The sequence below is a fragment of the Zootermopsis nevadensis genome, unplaced genomic scaffold (assembly GCF_977971745.1).
Source record: "Zootermopsis nevadensis isolate Lab colony 2312 unplaced genomic scaffold, Znev_1.0 Znev_ptg000010l, whole genome shotgun sequence".
Classification (NCBI taxonomy): domain Eukaryota; kingdom Metazoa; phylum Arthropoda; class Insecta; order Blattodea; family Termopsidae; genus Zootermopsis; species Zootermopsis nevadensis.
Window position 1 is genome coordinate 7942566 of NW_028259142.1, and position 16654 is coordinate 7959219.

A 16654-nucleotide genomic window follows, 5' to 3' on the forward strand; every position below is an offset into this window, starting at 1 on the left:
TTCCATGATTGGAATCTAAATTAATGTAACAACCAGTTGTGCTACAACGACGTAGATATTTTTTTTCATATTTTAATGAAGGTGAACTGGTTTAGAAGTATATATGATAGGAGCGCTTTGTCCTTCATGACATTGTGAAGAATTCTTCACCATGACAAAGGCTGAAACGATCTTCGCATTCTACCTTGTGATCATCGGCGCTAAAGCACTCAACTTACGTAAGTTACAATAAAATCAGTATATTTAGATTAATGTATAGTGAGTACTTCAAATGAAAATTATTAATGGAATTTTTATAATGATAATATTTGTACCGGAAGAATTTTTACTCTTGTCAGTAATCACATAAAACCTATCAAAACAAATGACTGACCGATTAAATAATTCTTTGGAACAAGATACGTTTACAAGCATTCAGTACCGGAGTACTTTCCCGGGGATGAAGTGAGTCCAGGACGTAATGCTGACCCGCATCTTATGCCGAAGTTAAAATGTGTATGTTTCTTTTACTCTCATCCCAAGCGCCTACATGGCGTGTAGCGAGACAGCTTCATGATTTTATTTTTTGTATCTATTATATTTTACAACAACAAAGATTTTTCTAGAGTCGCCAAATATTTAGCCGGAAAAGTGAATTTTGCTTCACAACAATCCTACTCCTTGCATGTCTTTGGCCGCTTCCGAAATGGAAAAGCCAAACTCACGTACTCACCTATCCCATAGCATAGTAAGAGGGTACAAACTACCTAACAGGTTTGGATAAAACTCGATATAGCATATATACAATAAATTTCATGGGCCAGTTTCGATTTTGAGAGGGGGATCTCTTCATTTACGACTTTACATAACTGTTTTCTTCCATATATCTTGGTGAAAATATTATAATATATAGCACGTCCATAATACGGATATTATGATGTATAACATTCTTTATATCTAAGTTATTTTAAGGACCACCTTGTAATTAGCCCCAAACCGAGATCCAAGTTGCTATTTTGAATCCTCAGACACAATGGAACAAAATATGACACGCTGGTCACTCTATAAAAGGGAATAATTGAATTTTCGAGTCTGTGAGAAGCATTTCATTAAACGTGAAGCACAACTTTTCTATTTTAAGGGTATTTATCTTCATGTCGGAGGCAGCATTCTCACCACCTGCTACTCTAAAAAAAGGGCAAAGAATCCTAAGTGACTAGGATGTAAGAAACTGCCAGAAGACTGTAAAACATACGCTGTGATGATGTTAATTACCATGTGTCAGTTTTAATAACATTATTCGTTTTAACGTCTCTCTATACACTGCCAAAAATGTCTACTGGATTTACAACGCATTACGTAATCACAAAATTAAGACAGACAATAACGATGCCACTAAAGAAGGCTGCACTTATCCATACTTTTCAGTCCGGTTTTCTTATTTAATCAGGATAGAACTTCTAGGGGTTTGATGCTAATATGTGTCCACTGTTTCAAAATTAATTTCATGCCACCAACAAAATCTTCCTTCACTGTAACTTGAAACTTGAAGTAAAACGATAAACAATTTTAGCTGTAATAAAAGAAGTTTTGCGTATTTTCCTCGATACGAATGCAGGACATTAGAATAGTTATTTCTGGAAGAAAATGTCTTTCATTCGACTGACGTGTAGGTTTTCTCACCATTTTATGTGGTTCGAACCACACGAATTGCTTCAGATGAAATGATATTTCTTTAATATATTACCCGATACCTAATTTCTATATTACACAAAGTGAAATGAAATTCACGCACATGATGTCCATAGTGTCACAAAAAATAAGTGCAAAATGTTAAACAACATATATCCTGGGAAGCTTAGTTTTCGAGATAAACGTCACCGTCAATATGGTTACACACTTCTTATCAGTTATTTATCATGACGATACGTAGAGTTCGTTGTTATGTGTGCTCAAGACAGTGCAATGCAGAGCTAAACTGAAATCGAATAATCTTGGAAAACACACGACCAATACAGCGACTTGCTCATTACACTTGGTGCCTGTAGTAGTCGAACTGGTACTGCTTCACGGGACTAAGCGCTGTGTTGTCCTATACGACGTCATCTGTACGCTACGTGGGACATTACGACACATGTGAATGCAGAACGCCCACAGACTGCACGGATAACACCCAATGAAGACGTCATACTTGCAGGTGTGAATTGACAGCCGTGGAGAAGCTCACGCGATATCGCACAAGGATTCTTCGAAGTACTTTAAGAAGAGCAATTGCATCCATACGATTACTTGCGGAGAGCACATCTGATTCCAAATAATCGTCCTCTATGCAGTTTTTAGCGCTGTTTACATAATATTCCGTGGGCAGGCGAAGAGTGTTTTATGAAAACGTATGGTATGCCCGCACGTTCATAATATTTAGTTCCTGAAAGTACTTCTTTAGTATCAAAGAAAATATTTTTTTATTTTTCTGTGTGATAAGTATACGCATCATTCATTATTTCTAAACAACTGTTCATTAGCTGCAAAAGTAATATTGTTAGTTCTATTAAATAACTCAAGCTGAGGATAGCAAATATATGGCATGGAGGGATGGCATGAGAAAAACATATTCCACAACTTCAGGACAAAACACTGTTTGAGAGATCTAGGCACAGAAGGAAGAATAAATAAATAAATCTATTTTGACTGCATAAGCTGGATTTAACTATCAGGATTGGGCCGGTGTCAGGTTATTATGACCACGATAATGGATCTTTGGGTCCCATAAAGACAAATAATTTGAGTAGTTGAAAATTTTCGGATTTTTAGAATGACTATGGACTATGAAATATGGACTTCGTTACGTATTCCAGCATGTGGTGAAGGATTTGAGGTTCTCACTGCTGCACCTACGAAAATGGGTGCCTTTCGGGTTGTAGTGCTGTGAAGTCTCGTAGAATTCTTCCGAAGATTCACAAGTACCTGCTCCCACAATTATCAGCACTATTATGGCGCCACAATCCAGACGACAGCCATTTTCATTATAAATATGTAATTATCTAAATAGTATTTTTCATGGTTAAGAAAGAGCAGTTTAGTTTATAAAATAATCTTTTGCATTACACTAAAAAACAGAAGTTTCTCGAGGTTCTTCTAAACCCTTAAAATTCATCGAATCGAATTGAGGAAATTGCAAAGGGCTCCGGTACTCATTGGGCAGGAGGTTAAGTGGTCTGGATGAAGGAGCTAGAAAAAATATGACTCTGTCGTTGATCGAAACCTTGATCGCCCAGCCCGTAGCCAGTCAATGTATTGGCTGAGCTACTGACTCACATAACAGAGCGGTACCGGTAGTTTAACTGAAACATTAAGTCGCTCTTTTACTACTACGACTTCCTCATAAAGGCCGGGCGATATATTTGCAAAATGCCACAAACAATGGTCAGGTAGTTGAAGGCTCCTTTTCGGAATAAAGCTGGAAATAAGTTTATTCTTCCTTCTTGTCTCAACTTTAAGCTAATCTTTGTTCAGACTTTAAGTGTGTTTCTCATATATTTTTAGTCTTCTTTTTCAAAACCGTAAAAGACTTGGTGTAATTTTTCAAGCTCCGTCACAGAAGTTACGCATTCAGTGTACACGCCTGCATTTAACAACGCTATTTCAGTTTGTACCGCTGCATCCCACAGTACCACTATAGCGCCCCCACACTGCGATGTTTTGAGAGAGTCTTCATTCTGCTCCAGAGTCTCCTCTTCACAAACCATCAGAGAAACAGTCCCACTTAAAATATACGACAACGATGAACAGTGAAGGAAAGTTTGTTATCGGCATGTTCTTGAGCAAATGTTTGTTATACTGAATTCTTTTCAGCGGACTACATTAAGCCATGTTCTAGAAGTGATCCGAAGTTCAATGAATGCGCCCTAAAGAATGGTAGAGCTGCTATTCCGAGAATTATCAAAGGTGAGTTACACTGCAACACTTCCCAGCTGCAGTTATCATTATGAGACACTATATTTCAGATTACTTCCCAATATGGATTCAGTTATATACGTCATAATAAATGCAAATAATTGTTTTCGAGGATGAAAGATTAGATAATATTTAGTCTTTCAAACACGTTGCAGCAGAATACGAAAAATACCGTTGCTGTTTTAAAGTTAAAGATGTTTTAAATTTTTCATATGTATTCATATAATAAATTTGGATTGCTCATTCAGCATATGTAAAAGTGTATATACTTAGTACAGCTGTCATATGTGTGTCTGTACCCGTGCTTCTCTTCGTCACAATTTGTAGTTAAGTGGGCAGGATTACAACTGGCCTCGGTAAGTTACTTAGACCAAGCTTCTAGTTCGTGACCTACGAATGTGGTTTTGTGCGTGAGGAGTATTTAGCAATGGTTTGTAGATGTCGTGGTCGCTGATATCTGTTTCAAGTAGATTCTACATTTCTCAGGAGATCGGAAGTATGACATCCCTGTCTTGGATCCACTAGTGGTCCAGAACCTTTTTCTGACACACTCGGGTATAAACGTATCTTCCAGCAATTTCACCATCGCGGGAGTGAAGGATGCCGTTATTGAAGATTTCAGGTAAAATTTGAATTATATACTGAAGAGTAAATGAATAAATATCTAGAGATTACTTTCCTTTCAAATCTTCCCACACACTTCAGAAATATCCGTTCATTGGCTATACCAGGGCTTGTCAACAGGTCCACCGATGTTTTCTGAGCTTCGTGCGTATGTTTTTAATAACACTGTGTTTTGGGAAGTGTTTCGCAGTACTTATTGATGTGAATAAATCATAAACTTAATAATAAAGGTCAAATAGAAACAACAGCAGCCGTCAGAAAATTGCATGCTTCGAGGCTACAAGAAATTGAATAAAAATTTACTTGGATATTATCCATCGTCTAGTAATAAAACGTAAAAAACGTAAAAACGACGTTTCGGAGATGGGGCTCTATCTCCGTCTTATTACTAGACGATGGATAATATCCAAGTAAATTTTTATTCAATTGACTCTTCACCATCGTTAAGAAGTTTTAGATTTGAGCTACAAGAAATTGTCTGGCGCTGCAACACGAATACCGGATCCCAGGCTAGTCATTACAGCGCAGCACTCGCAACGTAGCAAAAAATAATTTCTCTGTTGGTGACTTAGAATAGCGCGGTAGACGTGTGAAGTATTTTGTTGTACTAAAGCATTCAATTTGGTGACGTTTACACTAAAACGTATCTTACTTTTTAACCCTTTGATAAGTACAACAACAAAAATAAAACCTGATATTGAAAGAATGCAACATGCAAAAGTAGTGTCAAATACCTCACCAATGGCAGATACTGTCACAGCAAACTGAGTAACATGTGAAACTGTCTCCAACAATAAGACTAAATCCATCGACCTCAGCCAGGTTTGAACCCGCGAAGCTTAGGTCCAGTGGCGAGTACCAGAGCGATAATAGGACTACTTTAGTAGCAGTTTTAAAAAACAAGGTCCCGCGCCGTAGCCGCGCGGTCTGAGGCATCATGCTTCGGACCGATAACACGGGATGCGCGCTGGTTCGAGTCTCCGGGAAAGAAATTTTCTATGAGATTTTCGATTTGTGTATGGGACCGGTGCCAACCAAGCATCATGAGGAAATTGGGGAGCTACAATGAGTAGCGTAATCCGGTCAGGAAAATTAGCAATGGCTGGGGGTTCGTTGTGCTGAACACACGTCACCCTATATCTGGTTGGATGATCGTTCACCTCTGCTTAGGCATGTGAACGTGAGGCCAACAGGCAGCTAGTCGGCTTTGGCTCTCAGAGGGCTGTTACTCCATGGATAAAAAAATTAACAAAGAACAGTGGCTTTTCAAAAAAGTACCATGCTTCCCACGAATTGCTTAATTGTCCAACATGAAAAATGACCGCCGAGTTTTGGAAGCCTCCGCGCATCTATTGTCAGTGCCGTTGAGAGACAGTCAGCTTCAGAGAGTTTATGTATAAAGTATTCAGTTGTTTCAAGCGTGAATCAGCCACCATTTTACATATATTTCTTTCTCTGGCCAACCTCTCTTCGTTCGTGTCGGTCTGTACAGAAATAGTAGAGTATGGTCCCTGGTATGGAAAAGTTTAAAAACAAGGGAGCTATGACACAGCATCTAGTACATTTATCTTCATCTAAACTTGCATTGAAGTCGCATGCAGTTGAATCTGACGAATTACCGAGATCTCGACATTACGTTCCTCAGCGTTGGCGGTTAATATTAATTTCGTGATCAAATTTTACTGGATCCGAATGCTTAGCGATTGTAATTTCGAACGTGGTTATGTTCCTGCTCTCTTTCTCGGAAACGGAAATGTTCTCAGAAAAGGTATCATTTGAACCTAGAGAAGGTATTAACATGAAAGAAAAAGAGGTATAAATTTTGAAAATGTTTGTTTTGTGTAGGTTTGTTTAGACACTTAAGATTTTAACAGATTTTTATCCATTATAATTCTAACAAAATCTTTAATTTCATTTCTATACCTGCTATTACAAATTTTCCGCATTATGCCTATTATTAAACGCCAGTATTCTTCATTTTAAAATTTACTACACATAGATTCGAATTCGTCAAACAACAAGTATAAAAAGTAAAGTTTGTCCCACTATACGCAATGTAGGCGTTTGGGGTGAGTGGAGGTATAGCTCCTCTCTTCCTTGACCTCGGCACTAGATGGGGGGTGAGTGGTCAGCATCACGCCCCGGCCGGCTTTACCCCCGGGAAAGGACCCCCGGTACCCATTGTAGAGAAGGCTGGGTGGGCCCCAGAGCCGGTCTGGACGCAGAGGCTAGAGGAAAAATCCTCTGCCCCCGTCGGGGATCGAACCCCGGTCGTCCAGCCCGTAGCTAGTCACTATACTGACTGAGCTATCCCGGCTCATAAACAACAAGTATCCTGCTATATTATTATTCAGTGTTCTGTCTTACGACAGGTCCATTGCTCTGCCCAAAAAGAGCTCTCCAGTTTTCCCTATTTCCAGCTTCTCGTTTTAATTCCTGGAACTTCATCTTCTTTCCTTGTTTCAGATCGTCGGTTAGCTGTATCAGTCTTTATCCTGTTATAAAGTTCTATAAACATATTATATATTAGTGGTGTCTTGTCTGAATAAACATAGAACGTTTGCATTATCCCTAACTACTTACTTCGGAACCTTTGAAAATCATTGAGCAAGATAAAACATACATTAATGCCTTTCTCTTGTAAATGACAGTATCTTACACACTTTTGTTTATCAAATATAAAGTCATCAAAACCCACAAGCTGATTATCCTCTGTGTAATCTACTGGATTAATATATTCCTCGTCACTCGAAACTGTTGCAATAGGATGACCATACTTCTTTTCAGCTCCTCAGAAAAATTATTGGAGCTTGATTAAATATAAACATTATGAAAGCCTATCCATCCAGGCGAATGAATAAAATCGCCAATCATGAGTGTTGTTTACCTCACCCCAAGGGACTAACAATTATACATCTTATAAACTCAGGTAGTAAATCGCCATTATTTTTTCTTTTAGTTTTTTATTATTGTTCAAACACTGATTGAATGTTCCAGTTTACTGTTATTTGTTGTTTTGGCATTTTGTTATATAATAAAATGACTATACAGGAAACTGTCGGTTTAGGAACGAGTTCCTTTCCAAGACGTTCGTTATACGTTTTTGTTATTATTATTATTATTTATTATTGACTGCAAATGGGTTTATACCCGGTGGCAGTGTCCTACAATAACATACAAAACAATGAGACAGAACAGAACAATGAGATACATCAACACAATGAGACAGAACAAAACAATAAACAAAAGGACACAACAAAAACAATAAGACACAATAAACAATGAGATACATCAACACAGAGACAGAACAAAACAATAAACAAAAGGACACAACAAAAACAATATGACACCCAAACAATGGGATACATCAACACAATGAGACGTTATGTGTTTCTTGAATTTCTGAGCTTTTACGATACGTATCGTTTACGTTAGCAGACGTTTTAAAGCATTAAAACCATGTACTAAACATGGAATGGTCTATAAAATACGTTTTATTATAATGTATGTATACGTTATGGTTTATCGTACACGATACGTAACGTACGCCTCGCGGCGTGGCATGTAAACCGTTTTTCTACTGGCTAGATTAGTTTTATTAACCAAGAACAGTTCAGTATAATTATCATATAATAATTTTCTGATAATTACTGTAATAAAACTATTTTTTAAAAGTTTATTTATTTTTTCTTCTTTTTCCGGTTTAACAATGTTTGTACATTTTCCTGTACCGTTTAAGGGCCCCCAACTTTTTCAGTTGGCTTGACCTATGGATATTCGGTAGGACTCCTTGGAGAGGGGATCGGCCCGTCGCAAGGCCTCTACCTATACACAGGACAACACAACACAGAAAAACATCCATGGCTTGAGTGAGATTCGAACTCACGGTCCCTGCGACCAAGCGGCATAAGACCCACGCCTCGACTCGACCCTCGTGAAAGATATACAAGTTTCGTACATTTTTTGAAATACGTTATTTGCGATGTCGAAGTTCACCGATTTTTGAGGAAAAACTTAGCTTCTTCCATTTTTAAATGAATGTTCCTCACATTACAGTGGTCAAACTGGAATGTTTATTTTGATTCCCATTGCTACCCGTTTGGGAAAAACTATAACAAAATTAAGCATGACATATTGCCGTGAAGTGATATGTGTTTTATCATCAAAATCTAAATATATAAAGTAACAGCGTTTTGATGGCACTAGTATATTCAATTCAATTCTTTATTATTAGTGTGCTGCATCAACAGCCTGGTGACCAATTACAGATACAGCACAGAGATGAGCACATGAACACAATAAAACCATAAACGATAAAACAAGCAGAATATAAAATATATTAATACGGAAGACGTAAATACACAAGAAAATTTCAACTAAATATATTTGCATATTTGTAAAAATAATTTAAATCAATTAAGTAAATTATGCTATTATAGAATGTGAAGAAGTGTGACAATTTTCGTCTCCAATATGTCCAAAACAACAGACGACATTAGCAGCTGATGCTGCATCTAGCAGAAAGATTCTTTTTGATCAAAGGACTAAAACTGAACATAGAAAAATCTCTCAGATTCCACGCAGGGATGCGGAGACCGACAGCTTCTAGAAGGGAAGGACAGCATTTAAAGCCGCGGTAAACCTGCGCAAGGGACAGTGCTTTACTACAATGCCTTCTCTTACGCAGGGTCTGGAGTTTTAAATACTCTAAAGCAGGGGTCGGCAAACATTTTTTCTAAAGGGTCAAATAGTAAGTATTTTAGGCTCTGCGGGCCAAGAGGCAAATTCGAGGATATTTGAATAGGTAAGCCTACTTATGTAACAAGAAAAAACCAAGTTTTAACAAATTTATTGAACAAAATGTAACGTAATAATAAGTAGATTACAATTGTTTGAAATACAGCTCTACTAATGAGAAGAATGGAATTGCCTGTTTATGAGATAACATTTCACCAAACTGAGGTTTAAATTCAATACTCCCTATCATTAAAATTAATTGTAAATGTTCATCCGTTAATGCTGACCTGTTTTGAGATTTTACATATTTCATCTTTGAAAATGTCTTTTCACACAGGTAGGTGCTGCCAAATACAGATATAAATCCCCGAGCATATGATCTTGATTGACCGTATTCATCGCTTGGAAGACATTTATAGAATTCTTTCTCTCAACTACTCAACTCGGCCGTTTCGTTATAGCGCGTACTTTGAAATTTCAAAGAATTTAAATATTTAAAATTCGTTCTTAGCTCGGGGGCCGTAGAAAAAGAGGCGGCGGGCCAAATTTGGCCCGCGGGCCGTAGTTTGCCGGCCCCTGCTCTAAAGCATCAGCGTAGCTGTAATGCACTTGGGGGGAGGAAACGATAGTAGCAAAGAGCTGTAAACTTCTGCTGGATACGTTCCAGTTTGTTGGCATCAGTAGTCGTAATAGAACTCCAAACGACCGAGGCGTACTCGAGCTTGGATCTAACTAAGGTTACATATAACATATACAGGCAATCGAGAGAAGAGAACGAAAAGGAAGACCCAGAAACTTAATACAATGTGAAAACATGTGGTCAACATGGTTGTGAAATCGGAGCTTGGAGTCGAAAAATATTCCCAGGTCTTTAATAGTGTCGGTACGTGTTATGGAGGACTGAAAAAGTTTGTAATCAAAGATCAAAGTAGTGGTTTTCCTGGAGAAGGAAATTACTGTAGTTTTACTAATATTGAGTTTCATGAACTTAGCAGTGCACCAACCTTGTACCGAGTCACTGTCAGTTTGAAGTTCATTGCAGTCGTTGGGAGATTTAATGGCACGAAAAATTTTGATATCATCAGCGAAAAGAAGGCATTTAGAATGATTAATTACTTGACATATGTCATCAGTAAACAGGTTGAATTGTAGAGGACCCAAAACAGATCCCTGTGGAACACCAGAGAGGACCACAAAAGGAGACGAAAGAGTTTCAGAAACGCGAACCTGGGATTGGTTAAGTAACTACGAAACCAGTGTACATAACCATCAGAGAGTCCAACAGCACTGAGCTTGTTGAGTAGAAGAGTATGAGGGACAAGATCAAATGCACTGCTAAGATCGGAATAAACAACATCAGGTTGACCCTGGAGCCGACTATTGGATTAATAAAATCAAGATACGTTACGAGATTAGTTACTGTAGATTTTATATTCTGTTGTTAAATACGTTAAGCTTCAAAATCAAATGTGTAGTTCATATTGAACTCAACAACAGGCATTCTAATTTCCATCGTCATGGAAACTACATGTCCTTGATGTGTTTCTCTCTTATTTTTCAATAGTGCAATTTCGTGGGTGGTGTCACATTTTTTAAAAAATACTATATAAAAAGGATATTAGAGATATAATGATTGAAACTTAATAAATTTAAGAATGAGAAATGTTTGACCTTTAAAGAGGCGTAAGATATTTTGTTAGAAAGAAAATTCAGAAAATATTTAAAATTATTAACTCACCAAACATTGTTGTTAAAAGTGTAGAAATTGCTGAAATTAAAGATATCTTTGCAGAAAAGAAATTTGTGGAAATTTCTGAAAAAAATTGAAAAAATTGTTCGGTGGTGGGGAAAAACGTTTTGTGACAGAAATTGATAACTACGAAAAAAATTTGCGAATGGCTGAATAAAAAGTTTTTTGTCATGTTTCGGCCTTAGATTTGGTAAGCGTTTTTCTTACCAACATTTTCTTGGAATCCAAGTTCTCATAAATGACTACGGTTGTAATTTTAGCCATTATGTATGGCTAAAATTAATGATTGCGTTAGAATTGGCCATTTACTTCTACTTCTTGTCATGAAAAACCGATGTGTAATCAGTGCTATACCAGTTAAAATACAATTTTTATTTGTACAATTCACTTGATAACCTTTTTCAATCTTACTACACCGTATGAGGTGTTTTCCTAACGACCACCATTTGCCTTTCTGTCAACAGCATTGACTTCGAGAAGCAGATCATCCGAGTTTCGTTCCTAATTCCGCATGCTGTGCTGAATGGAGATTACTCAATTGCTGGAACGTTGGTAGGACTGCCGATATATGGCAAAGGACTCTATGAAACCTCCTTTGGTTAGTGTTACTAGTATATAATGTACGCGAGAATTAAGTGTACTGCACTTCTAGCAGACCGAAAAACGTCGTGCTTATTCTAAATTGATGTAAACTTAGCTGGGAATACTTCAAAACGCTGTAAGTTATTAAAGTGAGCTTTATAAAACAAATAAATAAATAAGGATACTATAGTCAGCGAATGGTGGCAAAGAGGTGCGAGAAATATCGTTCTACAAAATACCAACGTTCTCCACTCAGGTATAAGGTGTTACTCGCCCGCAAATCATCACTTGCCTACCAGGTTGTCTACGTCACAGGAACTTCCTTAACTCTCGAATACAATATTTCCTTTTGCTGCCAGTGTGATTTTATGTACCTACCGCTATTCTCACTGCTGCTGACAGACACATGTTGCTAGTTCTCCGAAGCATCCGGATTTGAAATTCAAAAGAAGATATGGTTAATATGACCGATGTGCTACTGCATTTCTAGCAAAATATCGAGACTCCATCTTGGAATAGACCATGCTTTCATGCAAGTGAAATTTCTTGTGGTCCGTCTGTCTGAAGCGCTTTCTAAACACTGAAACCGAAAGTGCCATTGATGAAACCCACTACTAAGAAACAATTGGATCCAAAGTTTCCAGTGAGGCAACAATGTTACATGGGATCACATCAGTGCAAATATTACCTAAGAACATTGACCGGAAGTCACTGTTGTGCCAAAATTTCATAGCATAAATTGAGTGCATAAATGACCAAAATAACAACACTGACCTGCGACATTTGTGTAAGAATCACATAAAGCGCATCAATCTTCTTCTTAATTATGCCGCCTCCTTTAAAGGAGTTTGGCGATATATTATGAACAGGATCCTTCCATTATTTTCTGGGTCTGGGACCTGTTCATATATGTTTTTTAGGCAGGTGATACAGAAGTGGTTTGCCATTGCCTTCTTCTGTGTGTATGGAGTATGGAGTAATTGTTCAGATGCCACGGAGAAACCGGAGCAGCCACCAGAGTGGCGGTCAGGCGCATCAATACTTCGATTCTATTAGTACAATAACGACTTACGTAATACGGCGCAGGAATTAGAAATAATATCAGTCGCTAGGCCCTCAGCAGCAGCCATGCTTGCCTACCCCTCGCGCTGGCTCTATGTAGGACAAATAAAGTAAGAGAGAAGTTAATTGTGAAATGCGATTTCAAGAAATCCATACCAAAAGCTGACTAAAGAACTTCAAATAAGGGGAAAAGTTGTTATAAGCCTGGATTCCAAAGGAATGGACTGGCTTAAAAATGCTGGTGGTTGTTCTAATGAAGAGCGGTAATAACACAAATCAATATCTCTCAATCGGTGGTCCTATGTACGTACGTGGTGTGCGTGTTAAGAAGATCACTTTTTATCTTTATTTCTTTTCTAAACTGCTCTTGGTTTAAAGATATTTTAATTACATTCCTAAGGAAATTACTCAGGTAACCTACTTTAAGCTGGCTTACTTTTGTGAGATGGAGGACGCCCAAAGTTTTTAAAAGGTCTTGTTAAAACAGTAGAAGATATATAAAAATATTAGTAATTTAATCAAAGTAGAACGCTTTTATCCTCTATTAATATCACTCAGGATACAAATTCTAAGCTTATCCTAGTTTCCCATCACCGAAAAAGGCTTGGCGACCTCTATCCTCCTCATTCTGTCCAAAGGAATACAGGACAGAAATGTCAAATTGATCACGATCACTTCAATTCAGGCTCTTACTTACTCACATTAATTATATATTCATCTAATTTTTAATTTCTGAACTTAAACAATATCATTAATAGCCAACGATTCAACTTCTTGATGGGCATAAGGAGATCCTTAACCATACAATTAATTATTAGGCTTATTAAATGCCTACAATATCTGTTTTTGTTAATAAAGTTCTTTTTTTCCAGATGGGCTCAGTGGCAATTATTCAACAAACTACACCCTGAACACGTTACAGGATGGTGAAGTGTACGTAATTCCGCAAGCTTATGACGTGGATTTCCATTTGAAGTTCATGAAAGTGCACTTCGAAAACCTTTTCAACGGAAATAAATTTCTAGGTGAGGTCCTATATATTTAACTAGAACATACTTATAACTATGACAGCATATAGGAATTTAATTAGGGAATTCCAATTCAACTGCGGAACGTTTTTCAAGCTAATACAGGGAATGAATCCATGGGATCCTCTTTTTAACTGAAATCAAAACGAATATTTTGAACAGGAACAAGTGAGCTGATAAAGAGTGGGAAAGGGGGAGAGATAATGCAGAACAAGAACGAGTCTAGACAACAAGAGCAATGAAGAAAGCACGAAGTGGAAGACATAACAGAATGAAGAACATCATACTGTCAATTTACGGTGGAAAATTGACACGATATACTACAGGAAGTACAGCATATGTGATACGAACTATTATTTAAATGAATGTGGTCTTTTGGCTGAGACTTATAATAAGATTAATAATGAAGAAGCGAATCCGGATTGCTTTATGAAAAATGTCTAGTCACTTAATAATTTAGAGAGTTAGATAATCTTTTTATATAGGCATTTCCGTAGGCACTTATTTGGGAGGGTACACAGGTATGTAGAGAAGAATATACATTCTTCGGAAGGAAGTGGCCCTTTAAAATATCTCTGAAGCAAGAAATCCTTACATGAAAAATATATTCAAGTCACTTAAGGAGCAATAATTTCAGAAAACAGTAATGTTTTTGCAGTTACGGTAGCTAGCTCTTAAGCGTCATATTTCGTTCTTAAATTCCCAGTCAATGATTAATGTAATGATCTAAGTGCACCACATGGAAATTCAGTCTTGTAATAACGGTGGGAAGAAAACACATACATGGCTTTGGGTGTTTTGATTTAGCATTCTGTTCTGCAGTATTAACTCATTTTATTTAACGAAAGATTTATATTACTTGTTCAAATGCGAAATGAGGCACTTCGCTAACAAATAAAATAAAGGGCTAATCATATTATAACAATTATATGATAAGTGAAATACGTTTGCTTGTTGTTATAGAGAAAATTAAGTTGCTGACAGTTGTGTTTTTACAGGTGATAACATGAACACATTTCTAAACGAAAACTGGCGTCTCGTCATTGATGAAATTGGCAAGCCTGTGTTCCAGAACTTAGGCACCATAGTACACAGAATTCTTTCGAACGTCTCCAAGAAGATTCCATTCAATGAACTGTTTGCCGAATGAGTCAGACCAGCCAACTACATGTTTTATAAGTTATACGTTACATTCGATCTCATATTCTCCAAAATAACCACTCCAGCTTTTCGAACCGGTTTACTCTGCTTCTCAGTGTATTCGACCCAAGGGTCGCTTGATCTAAAACAGATCACAGAGGTAGATAATTAGTTCTGAAGTCTATACGTCCGTCCAGTACAACAGTTCCTTCCAGACTCTCTGTCACAAAAGTCCTTCTGATATATAGTTATGCAGAATTAAAATATTTTCTAATAAAGAATACAAATCATGTGTAGCAAAACTTCTCTTTCACTGGCGTCTACTTTATTAAACCATTTCATAGAGAATGAATAGCCGTGCCTCTAGGCTGTACACCTGCATTCACACAAAACTCAACACCTGTGTCAGTCTCTATACGTATGCACCATGTATACTCTCTTAAGGGCAACTCCACAATACTAAAATTAAGAAAACGATATCATGACCTGCCCACGCGGCCTTCGTTCAAAAGAATAAGTAAAGTACAAAAACACCTTGAAAGAATGTAATATTTGGGATTTGTGAAACTCATTAATCTTGCAAGTCATAGATGGCAAACCGATGCCAGACATCACCAATAACAGAATCCAGAAATCAGGAACTACCAAATGTCACAAGTCATGAATGTCTAACTATTATAAAATACCAACAATAGAAGTGGAGTGAGCGCACGGACACCAAAATAAATTTTGCCCCGTTATACCATATGTATGTTATGTTTTCAATCAGGTACAATTACTTTATGACTGTGTCCATATTTAACAATATCACATTTCCTATTAGAGAATTCAAATCCGCTGGTGTTAATGCGACTGACTTTATACAGCACAAAATTTTTGGTTGACTAGAGTTTGAAGTTCCTTGAACTGATTCCTTTACTGGAAACAATATATAGAAGTTTTTATATTATTTTAATATGTGTATTCCTATTTCCTCATGTTGTTGCTAAGCTAAGTATTCTTAGATTGATATTTAACAGCTGAAGTAAGTGTGTGTGTTCGTACATGCATGAACGTTTGTGTGTATCTACTAAAAACCCTAGTTATTCCTCTCATTGACACATTTTGTCTGTAATAAGGAAGAAATGCGTTACAACATATGGCGAGTGGATGGCGTTATTTTACAATGTGAAATTGGAGCAACTACGACAAAGGCCTGCTTGTTATACCGCTTACAGGGCATAAGATGTTTCTTACTTTAACTACCACTGCAAACTAAGTAAGAAAGCGTATATAATTCTTCCTTTGGATGTTATCCACGGCCAAAATGTTGTTCAATTACAATCACAGTGTTTCGTTAGTTGGTTCACAAATGTGTCTTCAGATGGTAGGACAACGCCGCACTGTGTTGGGTGCCGTGGGGCAGCAACTCTCAGACATTATCTCCGTGAACAACAAAGTATATTTTGTCTACCCAATTGAAGACAGGCGTAGAACCAACTGGTATGGATTTAATTAAAATACTGACATGGACAAACTAATGAAAACACCTCACTATCGTTATAAGCCGTAAAATATATATATATATGCACATTAGATTGTTCACATATATTTAGATTCAAACCACTATAAGAAACCACCATTACTTATGCATACGAGGTGCGATCGGAAGGTTTCCAGACTGCGCGTATAAAAACCCGTACACTTACAAAAATTACATTATGAAAATAAATAAATATATTGTGTGCAAGACTTTCAAGAAAACATGCATCACTCAGCAAAGTAGATATGAGTAATGAATAATAGATCTTACCTTCAC

At 37.2% G+C, this 16654-nt stretch overlaps 1 protein-coding gene across 2 annotated transcripts; it reads left to right on the forward strand.

The window, feature by feature from the left end:
* Positions 1-93: 93 nt before the first annotated feature.
* Positions 94-15169, forward strand: LOC110832244 (protein takeout-like). 2 transcript variants are annotated; one of them, XM_087346433.1, is made up of 6 exons: positions 94-218; positions 3832-3924; positions 4420-4555; positions 11509-11642; positions 13561-13713; positions 13879-14644. In XM_087346433.1, exons 1-6 carry the CDS (start codon positions 152-154, stop codon positions 13956-13958), a joined length of 663 nt encoding a protein of 220 aa, XP_087202559.1. In that variant the 5' UTR covers positions 94-151; the 3' UTR covers positions 13959-14644. The 2 variants fall into 2 exon arrangements, with proteins under 2 accessions (XP_087202559.1, XP_087202558.1); XM_087346432.1 differs by lacking the exon at positions 13879-14644 and adding an exon at positions 14715-15169 and having other exon boundaries at positions 95-218.
* Positions 15170-16654: the final 1485 nt, after the last annotated feature.

Coding starts and splice junctions, on each gene's coding strand:
- LOC110832244 (XM_087346432.1), top strand. CDS start 152: ATGACAAAGGCTGAAACGATCTTCGCATTCTACCTTGTGATCATCGGC. Junction 219..3,831: donor CGCTAAAGCACTCAACTTAC/GTAAGTTACAAT, acceptor AATTCTTTTCAG/CGGACTACATTAAGCCATGT. Junction 11,643..13,560: donor ACTCTATGAAACCTCCTTTG/GTTAGTGTTACT, acceptor CTTTTTTTCCAG/ATGGGCTCAGTGGCAATTAT.